The sequence below is a fragment of the Labrus bergylta genome, chromosome 16 (assembly GCF_963930695.1).
Source record: "Labrus bergylta chromosome 16, fLabBer1.1, whole genome shotgun sequence".
NCBI classification, from domain to species: Eukaryota; Metazoa; Chordata; class Actinopteri; order Labriformes; family Labridae; genus Labrus; species Labrus bergylta.
This window is the reverse complement of record NC_089210.1, coordinates 17135754-17155222: the sequence shown is the minus strand read 5'-3', so window position 1 is coordinate 17155222 and position 19469 is coordinate 17135754. Positions and strand designations below refer to the sequence as shown.

The window sequence follows — 19469 nt, the reverse complement described above, 5'->3', positions numbered from 1 at the left end:
TGCTCAGGAAGTGAACTGGCACCTCTCGAGCTACCAGACCAATTTCAAACATGACCTTAACCTGTGACCCTCAGAATCCCAGTCCAAGTCCCCACAATCTAAGATACTGCCCCCCCCCCCCCTTACTTTATTACTATAATTCATCAAATTATGTAATTTGTGTTTGAGATCCCAGAAATGTATTATAAATAAACTTTGTTATATTTCTTTCACTTTTACTTTAAGCAATATAACTACATGAATCTATAAATGAGTATTTTTTACTCTTCAACAGTGAACTGGTGTTATGATCATTATTGGTGTGATGGCTCCTCCTCTGGTGGCTTCATGTTACTGGTGTTCAGGCTCTGAAGGGTTTTTGTTCAGCTCTACTGATGGATTGTGTCACTGTGGCTCTCTGGCACAGTAATACACTGCAGTGTCTTCAGTCTTCAGACTGTTCATCTGCAGATACAGCTGCTGTCTGCTGTTGTCTCTGGAGATGGTGAACCGGCTTTTGACTGAATTAGAGTAGTAGATCCTATCACTGTCATATTCGATAGTAACGATCCACTCCAGTCCTTTTCCAGGAACCTGTCTGACCCAAGCCATCCAGGAGCTGCTGAATGTGAATCCAGAGGCTGAACAGGTCAGTCTGTGGGATTCTCCAGGCCTTTTAACCACTGCTTCAGATTCTGTCAGAGTCTGACCATCAACACCTGAAGAGACAGAAAAGAAAACCATCAGATGTGACACTTTCAGAAGACTTTTTAGAGTAAAGATGAGTGATGATCATCACCTGCCCAGCAGACAGTAAAAAGCAGCAGTCCTGTCCTATAGTCCATCATGTTCAACTGTGTGTCCACTGTTCTCTGTCGTCCTCTCTGCACTCACATAAGTAGAGGAGGAACACATCAGAGATTTACATTGACTCCTCCTCAGAGAGAAATATCATTTGACTTCTGTCTTGGATACTTTAAATTGAAAGGTCATCAGTTGTATCATGCCAGTAGAGTGAAATCAGAGATTAACTTGATAATAGGACATTTTATTTTTACATACGTAATCAATGATGCAGGAGTTGGAACAGCAGCCAAATATGTTTGATTTAAGTCTTCAAGATTTTACATTTTCTAAATCTGGGTACACCATGAATACCTGTTGTGTTTTATTAAAAGTCAAACAGATGAACTCTGTTACTTTGGATCAAACAAAAGCTGCAGTTAAACTTAAACATTTGTCATTCTCTCTGCAGTCTGTTCCCCAAAGGTGTAAGACAGTGAGGTTGACTTGTCCTCTCATGGATGATCTTTTCATCTCATACTTTTAAAAGGATTATGAATCTCTTTGCATCAGTTCCTCATTTCATTACCATGTACACTTTATCTATAGACTGTTTTTGTCACTGAACTTCTGATATGATCATTATTGGTGTGAGGGCTCCTCCTCTGGTGGCTTCATGTTACTGGTGTTCAGGCTCTGAGGGGTTTTTGTTCAGCTCTACTGATGGGTTGTGTCACTCTTGGTCTCTGGCACAGTAATACACTGCAGTGTCTGCAGGCTGCATATTCTGTCCGTTTAGAGTCGTTGTATTTCCGGAGGCGTCTAAGTCGATACTGAACTGGTTCCTCAGTGAATCTTTGTAGTGTGTGGTAGATCCAACTCTCATTCCAATCCACTCCAGTCCTTTCCCTGCAGGCTGTCTGCTAACAGAATACGAGACCTGACAGGTGATGGTCAGACTCTGACCTGGCTGCACAGTCACAGAGGCTGGCTGTGTCAACTGTTCACACTTCACACCTGTGGAGGAAAACATGTTGAATATTGAATCAGTATGTTTAGAGTCATTGTGCTGTGATCATACTGTCAGTGCGTCTGCCTCAGTGAGACTCACAGGATCCAGCAGCCAGCAGCAGCAGCAGAGCTACAGGCAACATGGTTGGTGTTGAACCTGACATGATGGAGCTTCTCTTCTTCTCTGACTCACAGCCTGATGATGAATCTTTATATCAGACTGTGAGGAAGTTCAATTTGCATAGAGACAGACTTGGCTCGACTCCTAGCAAGCAAATGTATTTCTCATCGTCCTCTTCATATTCTGTTTATGGGATGGAAGGGTGATTTTTTTGATTGTCTAAATTATTTTGCCTGGTTCTGGGATAGTTAGTGCTGACCTTTTATGGTTTTGTTGACATTTTAGATAATAAATGTATCTGTTTATTTATCCTTATTTGACACAGGAATGTTTATTATAAATATCTACCAATCATGATTTGATCGTATCAACAATAGACAAATTGAACATGTTTACCTGTTGTCATGGTGATGTTAATCTGTGTTCAAATAACTTAGCCAAATAAAAGGGTAGAACAATGAGATAGGCAGTGTTGTTGTGGAATCACCAAATCTGGAGTATGAGTCAAAGAAACAGAGTCACGTCAGAGTCATGACCTCGTTAACTGAGTTACTTTTCTGGATGAATCCTTGATAGATGTCTGCACAATTTGTGGTTCCTTTTTCGGCATCCTTACAGAGACAATATTCACATGCAGGTGAACTCTCGTGCCAGCACATGCTTGAAAGTGAATACATTTTAGGACCAAAAAAATCAAAAGTCTTTTTCAATCAATAAATATGAGCCATTTTCTCAAATTCCAAGTCTGAATGCAGTCAATGCTGAAGTCTGAATCACCAGTGCTTGTTTTGAAGTTGAGTCACAGTCCAGGACGTGATACTGAAACACTGGAGATTGGATTTTTTGAGACATTTTGATAAATCTTTTTTTCAATGTATTTAATGTCACAAAGTAGTTTTACTGTCAGCTAAATTCTGACGAGAGAGAAACACAACTTCAGACGTCACCAGCTTCAATGAAGTGACAGCCTGCAGGTCACAAAGCTTTTTATTATTGTCTCTATGATTTAAAACCAACAGTTAGGCTGAACCCACCGAATCAACTGCTGCTGAATGTTTCCTTCTTGTGATTGAGCTTTAAGAGACTTTGTCACAATGCTCTGCCATTATATGTTTGATCTTTTATCGCCCTCTGTTGGCCTTTGTAAAAATGCATTTCGTCAGGTTTTATTTTTCTTCTGGCCTCTTTTATCAGTGGGTAAATCTCACACAGTAATACACAGCAGTCTATTTGACCTTTTGGTTGCATCACTGCTTAAAGCCCCAACATGATCTTTTCTGCAGGTCGTCTAAACATACTCATTCTGCAGCAGAGTTACTCTGACCCACCCCTCCCTATACGCATAACACTCTCTGTGCGTGGTGCCTCATCATTTATGGTGTGCTTCGGGTTTGCACAAGTTTTTTTTTTTTTTTAACAGGCTGGTGTCTTTGGTAATTATTACTAGGATGAAATCATTGTTGTGTAAACATGGCCTATTATCACTATTTTGTTTTAAGTGTGTGTGCAGAAAATGAAAATCCTCACAGCGCAGGTATTTAAAATGTGTCTTTCTCCAAAGCAATACAAGATCCAGTCCATCGGTTTCCTTCACTCAGTCCGATCAAACTGGAAACATAAGACCAGCGGTATCCTGTCCAGGCTGCACGACCACTGAGTCTTGCTGGATGAGATCAATACAGATCTCACGTGTGGAAACACTAACCAACATGATCTCCATTAATTCAGTTACTAATTTTGTCATTCTGATGTGTTTTTAATAGTTTAAAATCTCCTCTCAGGATGCTGCTGTGAACATCAGTATCAGAGCTACAGTACAGAGAACATGAATGATGATGAAGCTGAACTAAACTAGTGTCCTCTAACACATAAATACTCAAACACACACTGTGAGGAAACACAGTCACCTAATCAACATACTCATGACAGAAGATCAGCTTATACCAAAGAGTCATTCAATGATTCAAAACTAGGATGAATTGTAAAGATGTTTCCCTTCATTAAAACTTCAGTTTTGTCACACATCATTTCAATAGGTGTTAAAATCACTCTTTTTAACAATTAAGGAGAGACAGACACATTCAGTCAACCAATCAATCATTATGTGAATAGCATCAATTCATTACAATTGTTATCTCAAGAAACTTTACAAAAGAGCATATGGGATGATATGCAGGAAGGATTTCTCATTTGTATTCCTCGTGTTCCTGTTGTCCACACTTCCTTGCCGCTGAGGTGGAGGTCGGAGCAGACTGAGCATGAATGTGGACGGCGGTGGTTGTAGGGTCGACACAGTCGGATGGTGGAGGCTGGGCGTCAGGCTGTGGTTGTGGGGACGACACATGCCCTTAGTTAAAAGGTACAAGGACAAGCTGCTTCAAACAAGAAGATTCACGTTAACAGTCAGATCCACTAAATATGAGATTTTATCAGTTTTCTTAAACAACATGTGGCAGAATACCAGAGATGCACAAGAACTGAAACTTCATTTTTTTACATCCAACTGAAGCTTATTCTATAAATGAAACACAGAGAGTGTACTTTTTGACACGTTAAGTTTTTGTACAGTGTTACTTCCTCCTGTGTCACTGTGGGTCTCTGGCACAATAATAAACAGCAGAATCTTCAGTCTTCAGACTGTTCATCTGCAGATACACCTGCTGTCTGCTGTTGTCTCTGGAGATGGTGAACCGGCTTCTGACTGAATTAGAGTAGTAGATGCTACCACTACCACTACTAATAAAAGCGATCCACTCCAGTCCTTCTCCAGGAGCCTGTCTGACCCAGCTCATATGGTAGCTGCTGAATGTGAATCCAGAGGCTGAACAGGTCAGTCTGTGGGATTCTCCAGGCCTTTTAACCACTGCTTCAGATTCTGTCAGAGTCTGACCATCAACACCTGTAAAGACATTTAAAAAAGTCAATTGAACATAGTTGGCACACAACAAGAGAAAACTAAGACTTTGATGATCATCACCATCAGATGTGACACTTTCAGAACACTTTTTAGAGTAAAGATGAGTGATGATCATCACCTGCCCAGCAGACAGTAAAAAGCAGCAGTCCTGTCCTATAGTCCATCATGTTCAACTGTGTGTCCACTGTTCTCTGTCGTCCTCTCTGCACTCACATAAGTAGAGGAGGAGCACATCAGAGATTTGCATTGACTCCTCCTCAGAGAGATAAGAAAATCATTTTATTTGGATATCACTTCTTTACTTTTGGAATTAAATTCTAAACACAAGTGTCCTTTTAAGTTATTAATCATTAGTTTATTTTTTTCGGTTCATCAACTCAGGCAGCCAATCAGTAAGAGCACAAAGCAGAATAACACACAGCTCCACTTTTTGACAGTTATTGAACATAAAGTAACATCTGTGATCACATGTACCAAAAATATTCACATCTAACAGGAAGTTAATCCCCATCATGTTCTTTGATGGTGTCTTCTGTTCTCAACATTCATGGAGGATTTTGTCACATGGGCTCAGGGTATCAGAGAACAACAGTGGTATTAAAATCTCATTTTCTAAAAGTTTGATTGAATAAGATCACCATAGAGGAAGCTAAAGACCTCTGGTTCAGTTACTAATGTGAATGTGATCCTGATAATTGTGAGTTATTCTGTTGAATACAAAGGTATTTTCATAATGTCTTACAGCTGTTTTTCTCCTGACTGTAAAAGTGAACTGGTGTTTAATATGTATAAATATAATTATAATACATTTAATTTATTTGTTTTACAGAGTCGCATTTAAAGAAAAACACTTTTAAACAATGGTACAAAAAGAAACATTAGCAATCTAAAGCAGTGTTTATAATGTTTCTATCAGTGATTTGAATTGTGGCAGGTCCGTAAAGTCTCAGGTGTGTTTGGGGAGAGAGATCCAGAGGGAGAGGGGCAGCAATGGAAAAGTCTCTGTTCCCCTGGTTCAGTGCTTGGTGTTAATCATTATTGGTGTGAGGGCTCCTCCTCTGGTGGCTTCATGTTACTGGTGTTCAGTCTCTGAGGGGTTTTTGTTCAGCTCTACTGATAGATTGTGTCACTGTGGGTCTCTTGCACAGTAATACACTGCAGTGTCTGCAGGCTGCATATTCAGTCCGTTTAGAGTCGCTATTTTTCTGGAAGAGTCTAAGTCGATACTGAACTGAGTCTTCAGTGAATCTTTGTAGAAAGTGTATCCAGTGGATCTCATTCCAATCCACTCCAGTCCTTTCCCTGCAGGCTGTCTGATCCAGGCTGTGTAGTAGCTGCTAACAGAATAAGAGACCTGACAGGTGATGGTCAGACTCTGACCTGGCTGCACAGTCACAGAGGCTGGCTGTGTCAACTGTTCACACTTCACACCTGTTAAAAAGAGAACATGTTTATTAAGAAATGATCAAGTTAAACTGCAGAAGAAGAACTGTTGACTTTGACAGATGCAGACAGACTCACATCCAGCTGCCAGCAGCAGCAGCAGAGCTACAGAAAACATGGTTGATGTTGAAAGTGACGTGCTGTGAACTCCACTGACGGCCTGATGGGAAGTTTTTATAGCTGAGTAACAAGGAAGCTCACTGAATTTGCATACAATCAAACATATGAAGCATCAATGATGGTCTGAATGGAGCTAATAGAGTCAGAGAAAGAGGTCCCAGGACAGACTGTCATACATAAAGGAAAAGCAGAAAGTCAAGAACAGATGCCTGAGGTTCTCCAAAATTCCTGTTAGAAAATATTGATGTAACATACTGTTTTCTTTGGTATGTGTTAGAGTTTTAGCATGTGGGATCCAAAGCAGAGATGCTTAGTTGTTCTCTAGTCCAGGAGTAAATTGTGATAAACTCGTATTATAATATTTATATATATATATATATATATATATATATATATATATATATATATATATATATATATACGGCTATTGTCCTTGCTGTACTTGTCAGAATTTGACCCGTGATCCTGAAGCATCCCCACATTGCCTGTTTCTCTAAAGCTGTCCTATCTAACAGAGACCAAGAAACCCCCCTAAACATGACGTCTGATCTGAATTTCCCAGCTTGTTCTTCCTTCAAGCTAATGAATGTTCCTGATTTTTTTTTATTTCAACTAGATGCGATTGAGTAGTAAGATTGGATTCGTATTAATATCCTTATTATACTGCTGTCAGTTTTATTGGTGTTATGATCATTATTGGTGTGAGGGCTCCTTCTCTGATGGCTTCATGTTACTGGTGTTCAGGCTCTGAGGGGTTTTTGTTCAGCTCTACTGATGGGTTGTGTCACTGTGGGTCTCTGGCACAGTAATACACTGCAGTGTCTTCAGTCTTCAGACTGTTCATCTGTAGATACAGCTGCTGTCTGCTGTTGTCTCTGGAGATGGTGAACCGGCTTTTGACTGAATTAGAGTAGTATTGGCTACCACCACCATTACTAATATAAGCGATCCACTCCAGTCCTTTTCCAGGAGCCTGTCTGACCCAAGCCATCCAGGAGCTGCTGAATGTGAATCCAGAGGCTGAACAGGTCAGTCTGTGGGATTCTCCAGGCCTTTTAACCACTGCTTCAGATTCTGTCAGAGTCTGACCATCAACACCCGAAGAGACAGAAAAGAAAACCATCAGATGTGACACTTTCAGAAGACTTTTAAGAGTAAAGATGAGTGATGATCATCACCTGCCCAGCAGACAGTAAAAAGCAGCAGTCCTGTCCTATAGTCCATCATGTTCAACTGTGTGTCCACTGTTCTCTGTCGTCCTCTCTGCACTCACATAAGTAGAGGAGGAACACATCAGAGATTTGCATTGACTCCTCCTCAGAGAAAATTTGAGAAATAAGTCGCTTTCTTTACACAAACACCAACATTTGAACTTTTTTTCTGATATTGCTCTCTTTTTCTTTTTCTCTTTTTTGTTGTCAGGTTAAATTGTGCTGCGGGTATCGCTGTTGTAAGTCAGAACGTATTAAGATGATGCCGGATAGTGCCAAAAGGTTTCCGGAAGATGGAGACAAACTTGATTTCACACTGAGGGAAGGACTTGTGCAAACTCAGTTGTGTCCGAGTTATAGAATGGACATTAAAAGGAAGCACTCACTCTGTCCAGTAGATGGCGGTAATGCAGCACTTAACGATTCCATTACTGCCATAAAACCCACCAGAAGAAGATTATGTTATTTCACTGTTTTCTAAAACAGATTAGTGATGTAGGTTTGAAGTTTTGAAGTCAATATTTTCCATTTTATATAGTTTGAACTTAACGCTGTGTGTAAAGGAGGTCAGTCTAGTACTGAGTTGTTGAGATGCTTGATCAAGGAGTGACCTGGCTGACACGCTTTTCCTTAGTTTACACTCAACCTTTACAAATGACTGACAGCCACACCGGGTTGTGGTTAGAACAGTTCATTGATCCAAACATGCAACAATGTGAATTAAAGTCCATCACTGAGCCAAACAAACTTCCCCAAACTCACAGTAACAGCAAACCTCACGTTCAGAAACCTTCCTGGATCACACACCTGACTCTTTCTAATATGCATACCTGAGCAGAAGTCTTACAGCGACACCCACAGTCAACATAAAGCACTGCAGTAAATGGTCGTACAAGAGACCCCCAGTTTTAGCTCTTACACTGTGCCTGCAATTCGTGTGAATTTTTTTTTGTTAAACATGCTTTTGGGTTCAATTTATTTATCTCAACACAATCATGGAGTCATGCTGAGTTTCTTTGTTGTTGTTTTTTCAAATCAAGAAAATTATGTTTTCTGAAAAATACTTTCCATGTCTTGCTAACTGTTTAACTGCCAGCTGAATTGATATGAACTTTATTCATGAACTGTTAGCAGCATAGTCATGAATAAGTTACAACCTATGAGTGATTTTAACGTTTTGTGTTATAGAAGCAGAATATTTATAAGCTTTTGTGTTCCTCCTGTTTGCACTCGTTGTCCAGTGAGTGCAGCTGTGGTCGTGTAGAAAGCCTAACGCTGCAGATTTGCATTGACACTCTGGATTCTGATAGTTTTGTTTCAGTGTTCGCAGATGTTTGAGCACAAAGACATTTAGAGAAACTCCCACAGCCTTGAGTGAAAACCAGCTGCAGAGGAACTGAAACCTGTTTGACTAAATGCAAAAACTTCATCAGAGTGCTTTGCCTAAATGAGTTTAGATCAATGAGAACAGAAGATCTGAAGGTCAACTTTAAATAACTGTCACTGACAGCACTCTAGTGGTTTTATAACAAAAACTACATTATTCATTTTTTAACTCTTGTGCTCTGATCGTTAATATTCGACTTTAATCTCTTGATCTAACAGCCTGTTAAAGAAGAAATTTGTTGAGTAGGTGCTACTTAGCCAGATAAATTCCAGAGAAAGGGCAAGGTCATTTCCTTCTCTTATTTGCAAACAGTATTTCTGTGTGGGCTGTAAAGCACTTTGGTGAACAGAGCAAGAATGGATTGAATAAATAATTGTATGTATGACCACATGGTGGATGATGTCCAATAACATGATCTTGATTTACAGATCACAAGTTTCTTGTTGGACTGTAAACAATGTAGCAAGACTGCACAGGTCGTTATCTACCAGATGGAAGCATAGCATCTCTTCTGTAAGAGAAGAAGAAAAACACATTCCTAAGTTTTAATATCGTCGAGACGAGAGGAATGAGCCGGAAACGTTGAAGGTTCGTCGAGGAGTTAGCATCTTCTGTTGACGTTTTTCTTCACACCAAGTAGAAGTGGTGAATCAGTTATGGTTAAACATTTATTATATTTAGCTATGTTGCACTGTCTGTGTTCATGTGATGGTTACTGACAGGCTACATAGCTAAGGTTTACACTGTAAACAGTATTGTGAAAAATATAAAATAATAGTCATGAGGATGTGTGGTTTGTGTCTAACAAGTTTTCTCACATCTGGATGATAAGATCTGTAATCCAGAGTGTAACAGCTATAGTAAAGTGCTCATTAATCCTTAGTAGAGTTTTTTTCTCCACATTTTACCTTCATAAATACATTTGAGCTTCTGTTATTTGATTATGTTTAGTTACATCCAATGCTAAATGAATAAAATGAATGAAACTAGTCAATTAGTCCTGGTAGATATCCTGTGAGACTGTCACTCCAGTTACCTCAAAAAAGAGGGAAAATTATTTACACTATTTATATTTTTATAAATAGTGTATTTTAAATGATTACATTTATTAATCAAAACATTTCAATAGTTAATTGGGATTAATCGCATTTTTAAACACATGTTCAAAATTCCATTTTCGCATTTACAAAAAATGCTAACTTTTATTGTGAATTTTTGTACTCTCTTTAGCTGAGAATACTCTACTTGCTGGTTGAATTCAATCCTTTTGTTTTGAAATACAGTAAGGCCCTTCTGGTAGATGGAAGGTTACAACATGAACTTAAGCACGGAAACAGTAAGTGGTTAGGGATCCCAAACTGACGTCAAACTGCTCAAAGGAATGGCAACAAAGGTCAATGTGTGATGTCATAAGGTCAATGTGTGATGTCATGAGGTCAATGTGTGATGTCATAAGGTAGATATTACTTTGGACTTGTCAGCTGAGCTGTCTGAGAGTTTTTTAAAGTGAAATGAGACATTCAAAGATGCAGCAGTGTCCTTCTTTTACATCACTGAGACTACAGGGAGACACTGAGGACGACTATCTACGGGGAGGCTAAAGGGACAAAATAGCATGTGCTTTGAAAAACATAATGATGCATTCATTTCAGACCTTAATTAATCACAATTTACTAGTTAATGGTGACAGCCCTACAACATTAAACTAACTTTACTGTGGAACATGAATAGAGGGTATCCACACCAGCCAAAATTGTTCCTGATAGAAAACAACGTATATAATTGATAATGCAATCTAAACCGTCATAAAAAGTGTGTCCAAGGATGCCCAGCTGTGCAGTAATATATAACGCACTGACAGGAGTTTAAGGGTCACCTAGTCTGGAAGCTGCTGGAAAATCTGCCATCATTTTTGAAATATTTAGTTTAAAAATCAGGAGATATTTCACCCAAGTTGTTCTGTGAACTTCTGAGGAAGTAGAGCATGCGTTGCTCTCTCTGATCATAAACTGGTTGATGATGAACTCATAACTCTTTTCATTATTTTTTTATTTTTTTCAGTCACAATAGTCAAATAATTCCCTTACAAGGAGTTGTACACATAAGGTCAGGATAGATAGAAACTGTGGAGCTCTGATGTGACGGTAATTTTGGATATTAAGACAAGAAGGTCTTTCTCCAGATTTCTTCCCTCTGTTTGATTATCCTACTCTGATTGTTTGTGTTCATCAGAGCCGAGCATGTGGTGGGAAAGAACGCCGACCAGCAACATGGAGACGTGGAATTGGACGCTTACTCAAACATCCAGAGGTACATAACGAAGGTGTGTTTTAGTATGTAGGGCTGACGCCTCTAAATAGTTTTCTAGTCGACTAGTAGTCTTTATTCTAGGCTTGGCGTCTGCTAGTCAACAAATCATGATATATTTATTTTATACCTTTATTTAGATATAGGAAACAGTGGAAAGAAGTCAGAAATTAGAGAGAGAGAGGGGGTTACATGGGGTTTGCACACTAACCACTAGGCTATCGGTGCCCCCCAACAAATGATTATTATATTAATTTGATTATTAACTAGAACAGCACGGAGAGTTCTGTCACTTTGGCCCTCTGAGCTGTAGATTGAAGACCTTGCAGATGAATCAGTTTGTTTTAGGCTTCTCACTAGAAAACTTTGTAGCTAGTGGAGAATGGTTGTGTGGCTTCATAGTAATGCCGCATAAAACAGGTGCTTTACTCACCTACAGTTCCCAACATAATTCATTGGATCTTGACTTGACTAGAGCTTATCTGGACTCTCTCACATAACATAAAAAACATGCAACTTATCTTCCTCACAAGTCCACCTTTCGTAAAGGTAAGTAACACTTGAAAAGGACTGACAGACACTCAGACGAACGATGATGCAGCTTCTAGTTGGAGTATTAAACTTGAAATTTGATCAACTATTGAGGGGAAGCCTGAGTGTGTTGTGTATCTTTGTAAAAAAAAAAAAGCCAAAATCCTTCACAGGAAAACTCTAGAAAATGTTATAAGAAACTGAAATCACTTTCTGTACATTTGTCGTAAATTTCTGCCATTGCCCGTCTGCAACACATCCGACCTTCAAATGAACAAAGAGCAGGAATTTCCAGGTGAGTCGACCTAGCTAGGTTGATAAAAGCCAGCTAAAACTAACCGAAATCATCTACACTATATTGACCGCTGTGATTTTACACACCATTGTCCGTCTGGAACACATGTGTGGCATGCTCAGGTGAGTCGAGTTAGCTGGCTTGATAAAAGCCAGTTAGCCTTTCTTTCTCTGAAATCATAGAAATAGAAAACTTTGTGTTTCACCTCACATGTGTACACGGCTTTACTGTCCCAGTCTGTGTTCTTCACATTCAGAACACTGACAGCTGAAAACATGTTCCTGAATGATTTGGGGGGCCAAGTAGTGAAGCCAGTTTCTTCTATTTCATTTTTCTTCCATTTTACCGTCAATTCATTGGGAAAAAAATCATAAATTGAACACATCAGAGCCTGAGTGTCTCCTCTTGGCACCAATACCAACGTTATCTTTGGAGGGAGTTCGGGCACTACGCAAGTGAATGAAAGAGCAGAGATAGAGATTAAGTTGAAATCAGATCAAGCTGAAAGAATTTCTTCAATAATACTGGATGAAAATTGGAAATATATAGACAATTCAGAACATAAAAACAAGAAAATGCATTTGGACAAAACGTAAAAGAGCCATGATAGAAGGTTAAAAATCAACTACTTTCAACTTTGACACTTTTGGATCCTCCAGGATACGTCAAAGCACAGTTAAAAGAGTTCCTTGAATCCCAGTCAGATTTGGATACTCGGGCCAGACTAAGACCTGTGAATTTGTTGTCATTGACAGTTGCAGGATGTTGTACAGAAGGTAAACTGGTCCCGCTGTCATCCGTCCACTGGAAAGTACTGTTTGGGATGAAGTCATGAGCCAGACAACCAACAGTGATTTGATTTCCAGTCCCAGAGCCGCATTGAACCACAGGGAACAGAGTCGGTGCAGTTCCTTTAGAAAAGATTTTATAAAGCCAAATTAATAGAAATTACTGATTATTATCACAACTGCCTTTTTTAAATGTAAACAAAATAGATTTTATATTTTAATGACAGAATAACAAAAGGCAGACCCAAAGTGCTCTATGTTAGATCAATCAATCAAATAGTCAGAGTGAGGGGGAATGAGCTGCTGACCCTCCGCTTCCCAACCAAAGTCCCTACAGACTGAGCTACTGCCCGCCCCTATCTCATAACTATCTCATTGTTTTACATTATTTTGATGTTTTGTTTTCAGCTGCAATTTTTCCCCCCGATATTTTATTTATTCAGTCTATAAAGTATTAAAAATTAATTTTCCATCTTCATTAAAACTCACATAATCGTGGATACCAGATTGTCTTTAATAGACGGAAAATGGAGGTATTATGAAAACCCATTCCTTAAACCCGTATCCTTGTCAGAAAAAAATGTTTGAATAATATATATATATTTTTTAAATGTACTTAATAAAGAAACGGTTACTGATTAAATAAAAATGTAGATAACGTTCATTCCAGAAATCCTCACACCTTTCAACTTTTTGAATTTATTTAGCCAGCTTGCACAGTAAACAAATATAAGACAATATTTTGAAAACAATATGAGAAAATCTAACATTCATCTTATTTTTGTTTGTCTGGTCAACACCAGTCAACGGATTGGAGGTGAACATACTAATGAAAGAACCTCACATAAGCAAAACCTTAAGATGTCATGATAATAATATAATTTGTATATATAATGTATTAAATGAGTATTTAGAATATTTATGTAAGCCTATTGTTTAATAGTTGCCAATTTGTGGGAGAAAGTTATTTTATGAGCTATGCTCTCAATATCAACGGTCAACAATTTAATCTTCATTGCGAAAATAAAGTCCTATGAAGGTCAATTTTCCTGCGATTTACTTTATATTTATTTTATACTTTCACACAGAGACCTTTCACACAGAAAACTTAAATATATCTCAGCTCAACGGTAGTCTTACCTCTCATCACACAGTATGAGGTCTTGTGAATATCCACAAAATTAAAAGTTGGTGAATATTAATGTGGGGAAAAAATTCTGAGGTCCTCCCCAGCAGCAGTTAAAATCCAGACAAAGTCATGTTTACTTAAAACCCTGTCCTGCATAGAGTTGTAATGCCAAGAAAGCCGTTTTCTAATGCTTTCAAGGAAACAGCTGCATTACCAACCAACTGTCTCTACTTTCTGATTCTGCTATTTGTAAACCTAAACATTACGACCGGGTCCAACTTCTCAAGCATCAAAAATCAGTTAAAAAAAGATAAATATAGTAATCACTAAAAATAAGGTTTTAAAGTGACTTACCTGAATTAACAGTGACTGCAGTCCCTTGACCCCAGTAGTCAAAGTAAGCACAGTGATACATCTCAACTCAACGCTTCAACAAAAACCTGAAGAACCAGAAAAACACCTTATTAAAGGTTTGAAAACCACCAAGTCCTGATCTGTAGGAAACTCTAGTGTCCCCCTATAAGTGTATGTTCATGTTGAGTCTTTGACTCTTTTTAAAGTTGAGATTTACTAAGAATAACATTTACATACATGAACTACCTACGACTTCAAACTACTAAATAAACAACTTTTACCTAAAAATCTGCTTATAAAAACCATTACACGTTAGTTTCCTTATAGTTCAATGTGAGATATTATATATTAAATTCTATAATTTTCTTCATCTTATAATTGATAATTTGTCATAATGAATCATTGTGATACTTTGGCTTATGTATGCATATTAATCTGAATATTTGAGAAACAAGAATTCAGATGATGGTGAATAGAAGATGATGCCTATTCTTCAATTATCTATGATAATCCTCAAACTAAAGCATCACAATCTTTTATTTTAGGAATCTATTGTTAAAAATACATTTTATTGTCTAAATATCAAAACAAATGATCAAACATTTTGTAATGAGAATTAAAAACGTAATAAGTTTGCAAGTTAATTTAATAAGTTTGCACAGACCATAAGTCAATTGGAGGGATCAGTCATGAGTATGGCAGCTGTGGCTTAGTGGTAGAGTAGGCTGTCTCTCAACTGAAAGGTTGGGGTTTGATCCCCAGCTCCTGCAGCTACATAGCCTACGTGTCCTTGGGCAAGACATTTAACCCGAGTTGCTACTGCTGCTTCTTTGGTGGCGTATGAATGTGTATGAATGGATGAGTTAACACTGATGGTCACTTCACATAGCAGCCTCTACCATCAGTGTGTGAATGTGTAGGTCTGACCTTGGGTGTAAAAGCACTAGTAGTCAGAAGACTATACAAATGCTATACAAGCTCAAGTCCAGTTACCATTCTCCATTTCTTAGTGTTAGAACTATTCCTACTTCAATTTGTATCTGTGGAGGATAACTTGGGGTCAGGGCATGGTGTTTAAAAAAAGGGTGAATCTAAACAAAAACTGTTGTTTTTTTGTTTGTTTTTTACATAACTTTCAGTGAGTCATTAGTCAGACACAGTAACATCTGCAGCAGTTTTTGTACAGCTCTCTGACTTCCTGTATCACTGTGGGTCTCTGGCACAATAATAAACAGCAGAGTCTTCAGCTGTCAGGCTGTTCATGTGCAGATACACCTGGTCCACATCGTTGTCTCTTGATATGGTGAAGCGATTCTTGACTGACGTGGAATAAGATTTAGTGCTTCCACTCGGAGCAGAAATGAAGGAAACCCACTCCAGTCCTTTTCCTTCAGCCTGTCTGATCCAGCTGATACGTGCATCACCGTCTGATATTCCTGTGTACGTACAGGTGAGTTTGTGGGATTCTCCAGGACTTTTTACCACCGGTTCAGACTCAGTCAGAGTCTGACTGCGCACCACTGTGGAGAAAAACAGACTGATCAGAACAGAGCCACACACAAACCCTGACACATACAAAGACAAGGCTATATATGTGTGTGTATTTACCAGAAACTGATAGCATGAGAAACGTTAAACACCCGGATAAAGTCATTGTAAAAATGTGTGTAAATCTGGTTGTTGGATTGGTGTGTTCTCAAGTTGCAGGGAGATTAAAAGCAATGGAAAAAGGGAACATTTGCATTGCCACACCTCACATATCTAAAAATGAAAAGCATGAAGATTCAACGTCAGTTTCAACATCATTTGACTGGTGCAGTCTGAACCAGACGTTACTTCCTCTTCTCTAGATCCTTGCTTGTGTTGTACTTACTCTCTGATGTTTGTTGCTTTGGAAAAAAACATATATGAAAAGTAGATTCTGCTTCATCTCTCTACACTAGATGTGTTTTTAAATGAATGGAGTTTTCAAGGCTGGTTAGACACGAAGAACATAAAACGAGTTGATCCTGTACTCTGTGTCAGATTTGTAACAATCAGTTTGGGAAAACATGCAAACATATTTTCATCTGAAAGGATTGTGAAAGTCTTTTTATCGCAACGAATATGTGTTGAGTGGATTGGGAAAGCATTAATGATATTTAGAGAATTACTTGAGGGTGTTGACTCTGAAACTTTCACTGTTTACCTCATTTTAGGAGATTTTCCTTTGTCTCTGCTAGCTTAAATTGACAGTGAAGAACTTATCATTTGTGTTTGATATTTGTCAACGCAGCATATCTTCTCTTTATGCTGGTCTTGTCCTGTGCTGGAGAAAAGTTGTATTTTCTGATAAAATAAATCATCTTGCATCTTTTAACCATCAAAACATCACTTATGAATCATTTGTGTGGAGTTTGGCAGAGTGCTGTGTATCGTCTTTCCCGACAAACACCCTGCGGTGAAAGAGATTAAAAAGAATAAAAAAAGAACAATCTTCTTCCAGATCATCTCATTTGCTTTTGTAGGACGTTCATAGGAATTTTACTTTCAGTCCGTACAATATCAAGCTAAAAAAAACTGCTCACAGGAACTGGAAATAAATTCCATCAGTGACCAGGCAGTAAACAGAGAAAAGAAGAATATGAGACCTGATTGACTGCAATTATTCATAAAGGTTTAATCATATATTCACTTATATTACACATAATTGGCATTGTAGCCATAAGTCTGTATTATCTGTTGTGGTTGTTGTGATTGTTCGTAGGACCTGAGCAATAAGTGATTTTCAGGGCTGATACAGATATCAAAATTAGGAAGAGAAAAAAAACTGGTACTGATATATTGGCCGATATCTTTCTTAAATGTATTTTCTGTTTGTAGAGCTGGATAGATAATATAGATATATACGAAGGGATTTTGTTTATACCTCAAATGCAGTGATACCACTTGTGGAAAAGATATTTCATGAAGACAAGATGCTCACTGAACTGAAAAGTAACTGCGCATGGACGTGCTTCACTTGACTCTTTGGAGTAATAATGCTTGTTGTAATCCAAAGAGCGCCCTCTGCTGGTGAAAGAGAACTGATAGTGTAATACAATGACACTCAACTAAAAGGCGATTTGACTGGTGAATAACTGCAGTGATATCGACGCATATCTGCAATAACATTAGCCAATACCAATAGTAAATATCTATATATCTATATTTAATAGTAAACGAAACATTGGCCGACATTATTGGCTGGCTGATTAATCTGTCGGGCTCTAATTATTTATTCTACTTTCTCTGCCCAGCCAGGATTCTTTTAATTTTGCCACTATTGCCAAATGTTTCCAACTGCTTGCTTGCACTGGATTTCACACTTGCACTATGATTTATGTTGGGTCTGTTTAAATCACGTAATTCAGTGAACACTGTAGACTTGTCTCATGTCTTCTTTTTCTTGGTAAATCAAATCAATAACTCTTAGTATGATGGTATGAAAAAACAGATATGATTGAGATCACACTGCTGATTCTCTGTGGAGGTTTTTGTGCAGCTGTGTCTTCACGAGCACAGAAGTAAACAGCAGAATCTGCTGCTGTCAGTGTCTGGATCTGGAGGAACTGAGTGCTGCTGGGCACATCTTCTGTCATATTGAAGCGACTTTGAAAGGAGCTTGCATAGCTAGCAGAATTGCTGCCAGCATCCATCCTCCCAATCCACTCCAGAGCTCTCCCTGGTTTCTGTCTGATCCAGTGGATATAGTCGCTCGTCATGTCAAACCCAGATATGATACATGACATCTTCACTGTCTCTCCAGGTCTTTTCACCTCAGAGGGAGACTGCTCCAGTCTGATCTCACTCCAAACTCCTGTGGTCATAGAAATATTGATCATTATCAACAAAACTTGAAAAAAAGGTTTGACATTTACACAAAGTATTAAAGCAGGATGGATTGTCTCACCATGAATAGTAACTACAAGTAATAAACTCCAGATACTACTTTTACCCATTCCTCTGTTCAGTGCTGTCTGATCTCAGATTTTCAAAAGTGTTCAGAACTGTCCGATTGATCTGCCTCAAGTTACTGACGGTGTGTTTATAAGAGAGGACGAGTTTGCATAGACCTCCCTCTACAGGTTCAAAAGAGAAACTGTGACTGATACATTTCCATAAGAAGAGAATATCTTCAGCAACAGAGCAAACTCTAAAATATCACAGTCATGGCAGATCGCAAAGCATGTTTTTTTCTTGAAATGATGATCTCTTACTTTTCATCTTGATATGCAAAAGGGAATATTGTAGCTTGTGTGTTTGAGATGAAGCTATATTGTTAATGTAGATATGTTATCAGATGATATTTTCTACCCGATTCCATGAGCACTGAATTAAATGTTTCCCCAAGCATTTCTTGGGATCACGATACACAACATTAATCTATAAATATTCAGGAACAATCAAGCTTCTCTACGTTTTTTTCTGCACTGATGTCGGCTGCAGTGGAAGTCTGATTGGGTTTATAGCACGCTATTCTTCCTCATGTACAGGTAAAACAAAAATCCTCTATTGTTCTGTGAATACATAAAGATTCCTCACATCATACTTATCAGAGTGTGTTGTCTTTATAAAGTCAACATTATGTGTGATTGAACTGCATTGCTCTGGATTAGTTGTGCTGGTCTTTTGGTGATTTGTGTCAGTGGAGCGTACACAGACTCAGTAATACACAGCTGAGTGAGTCGGCAGGATGCAGTTTTGTCAGTTCATACAACAATAAGAGGGGAGCACATGTCTTCACACACAAACCTATATCTGCCCTCTCAAGCTTTAAGGACCCAGCATTGAGAAAGAAAAGACTATTGTTTTATTAGTCTATTTAATCATTTGTTGTTGTTTAACGTTTAGTTTAAAAGTCCTTTCCAGGATCCTTGGTGAAGATTTAAGAGGTCTGGATGTTTGTGGGTATTGATTTTTCGTTCAAGTGGTGAAGCCTACGGTAATTACAAACCTAAAAATTATTCTGACAGGGAAAGTATGTCTGTGCTTTATTCCTGTTGAGTATCCTTTTAAAATGTAATTCAATAAAATGAAGAACTGCTGATATACTTCTGGTTGACATTAGCAGT

At 38.4% G+C, this 19469-nt stretch overlaps 2 protein-coding genes and 1 long non-coding RNA gene across 3 annotated transcripts in view; all 3 read right to left on the bottom strand.

Annotated features, from left to right (window-relative positions):
• The window catches only part of LOC109980080 (uncharacterized), a 219568-nt gene that overhangs the window by 77367 nt on the left and 122732 nt on the right, over positions 1–19469 (bottom strand). The gene's annotated exons all lie outside the window — the stretch shown is intronic.
• On the bottom strand, positions 4081–18441 carry LOC109979356 (immunoglobulin mu heavy chain-like). The gene is made up of 7 exons (XM_065964740.1): positions 18308–18441; positions 17900–18214; positions 14377–14427; positions 12735–13016; positions 12316–12552; positions 4552–4793; positions 4081–4215 (listed from the first exon to the last, which is right to left on the bottom strand). Exons 1-7 carry the CDS (start codon positions 18354–18356, stop codon positions 4081–4083), a joined length of 1311 nt encoding a protein of 436 aa, XP_065820812.1. The 5' UTR covers positions 18357–18441.
• On the bottom strand, positions 15005–16171 carry LOC109979355 (uncharacterized). Its single transcript, XR_003806547.2, has 2 exons — positions 15985–16171; positions 15005–15896 (listed from the first exon to the last, which is right to left on the bottom strand). It is a non-coding gene; the product is annotated as an uncharacterized lncRNA (long non-coding RNA).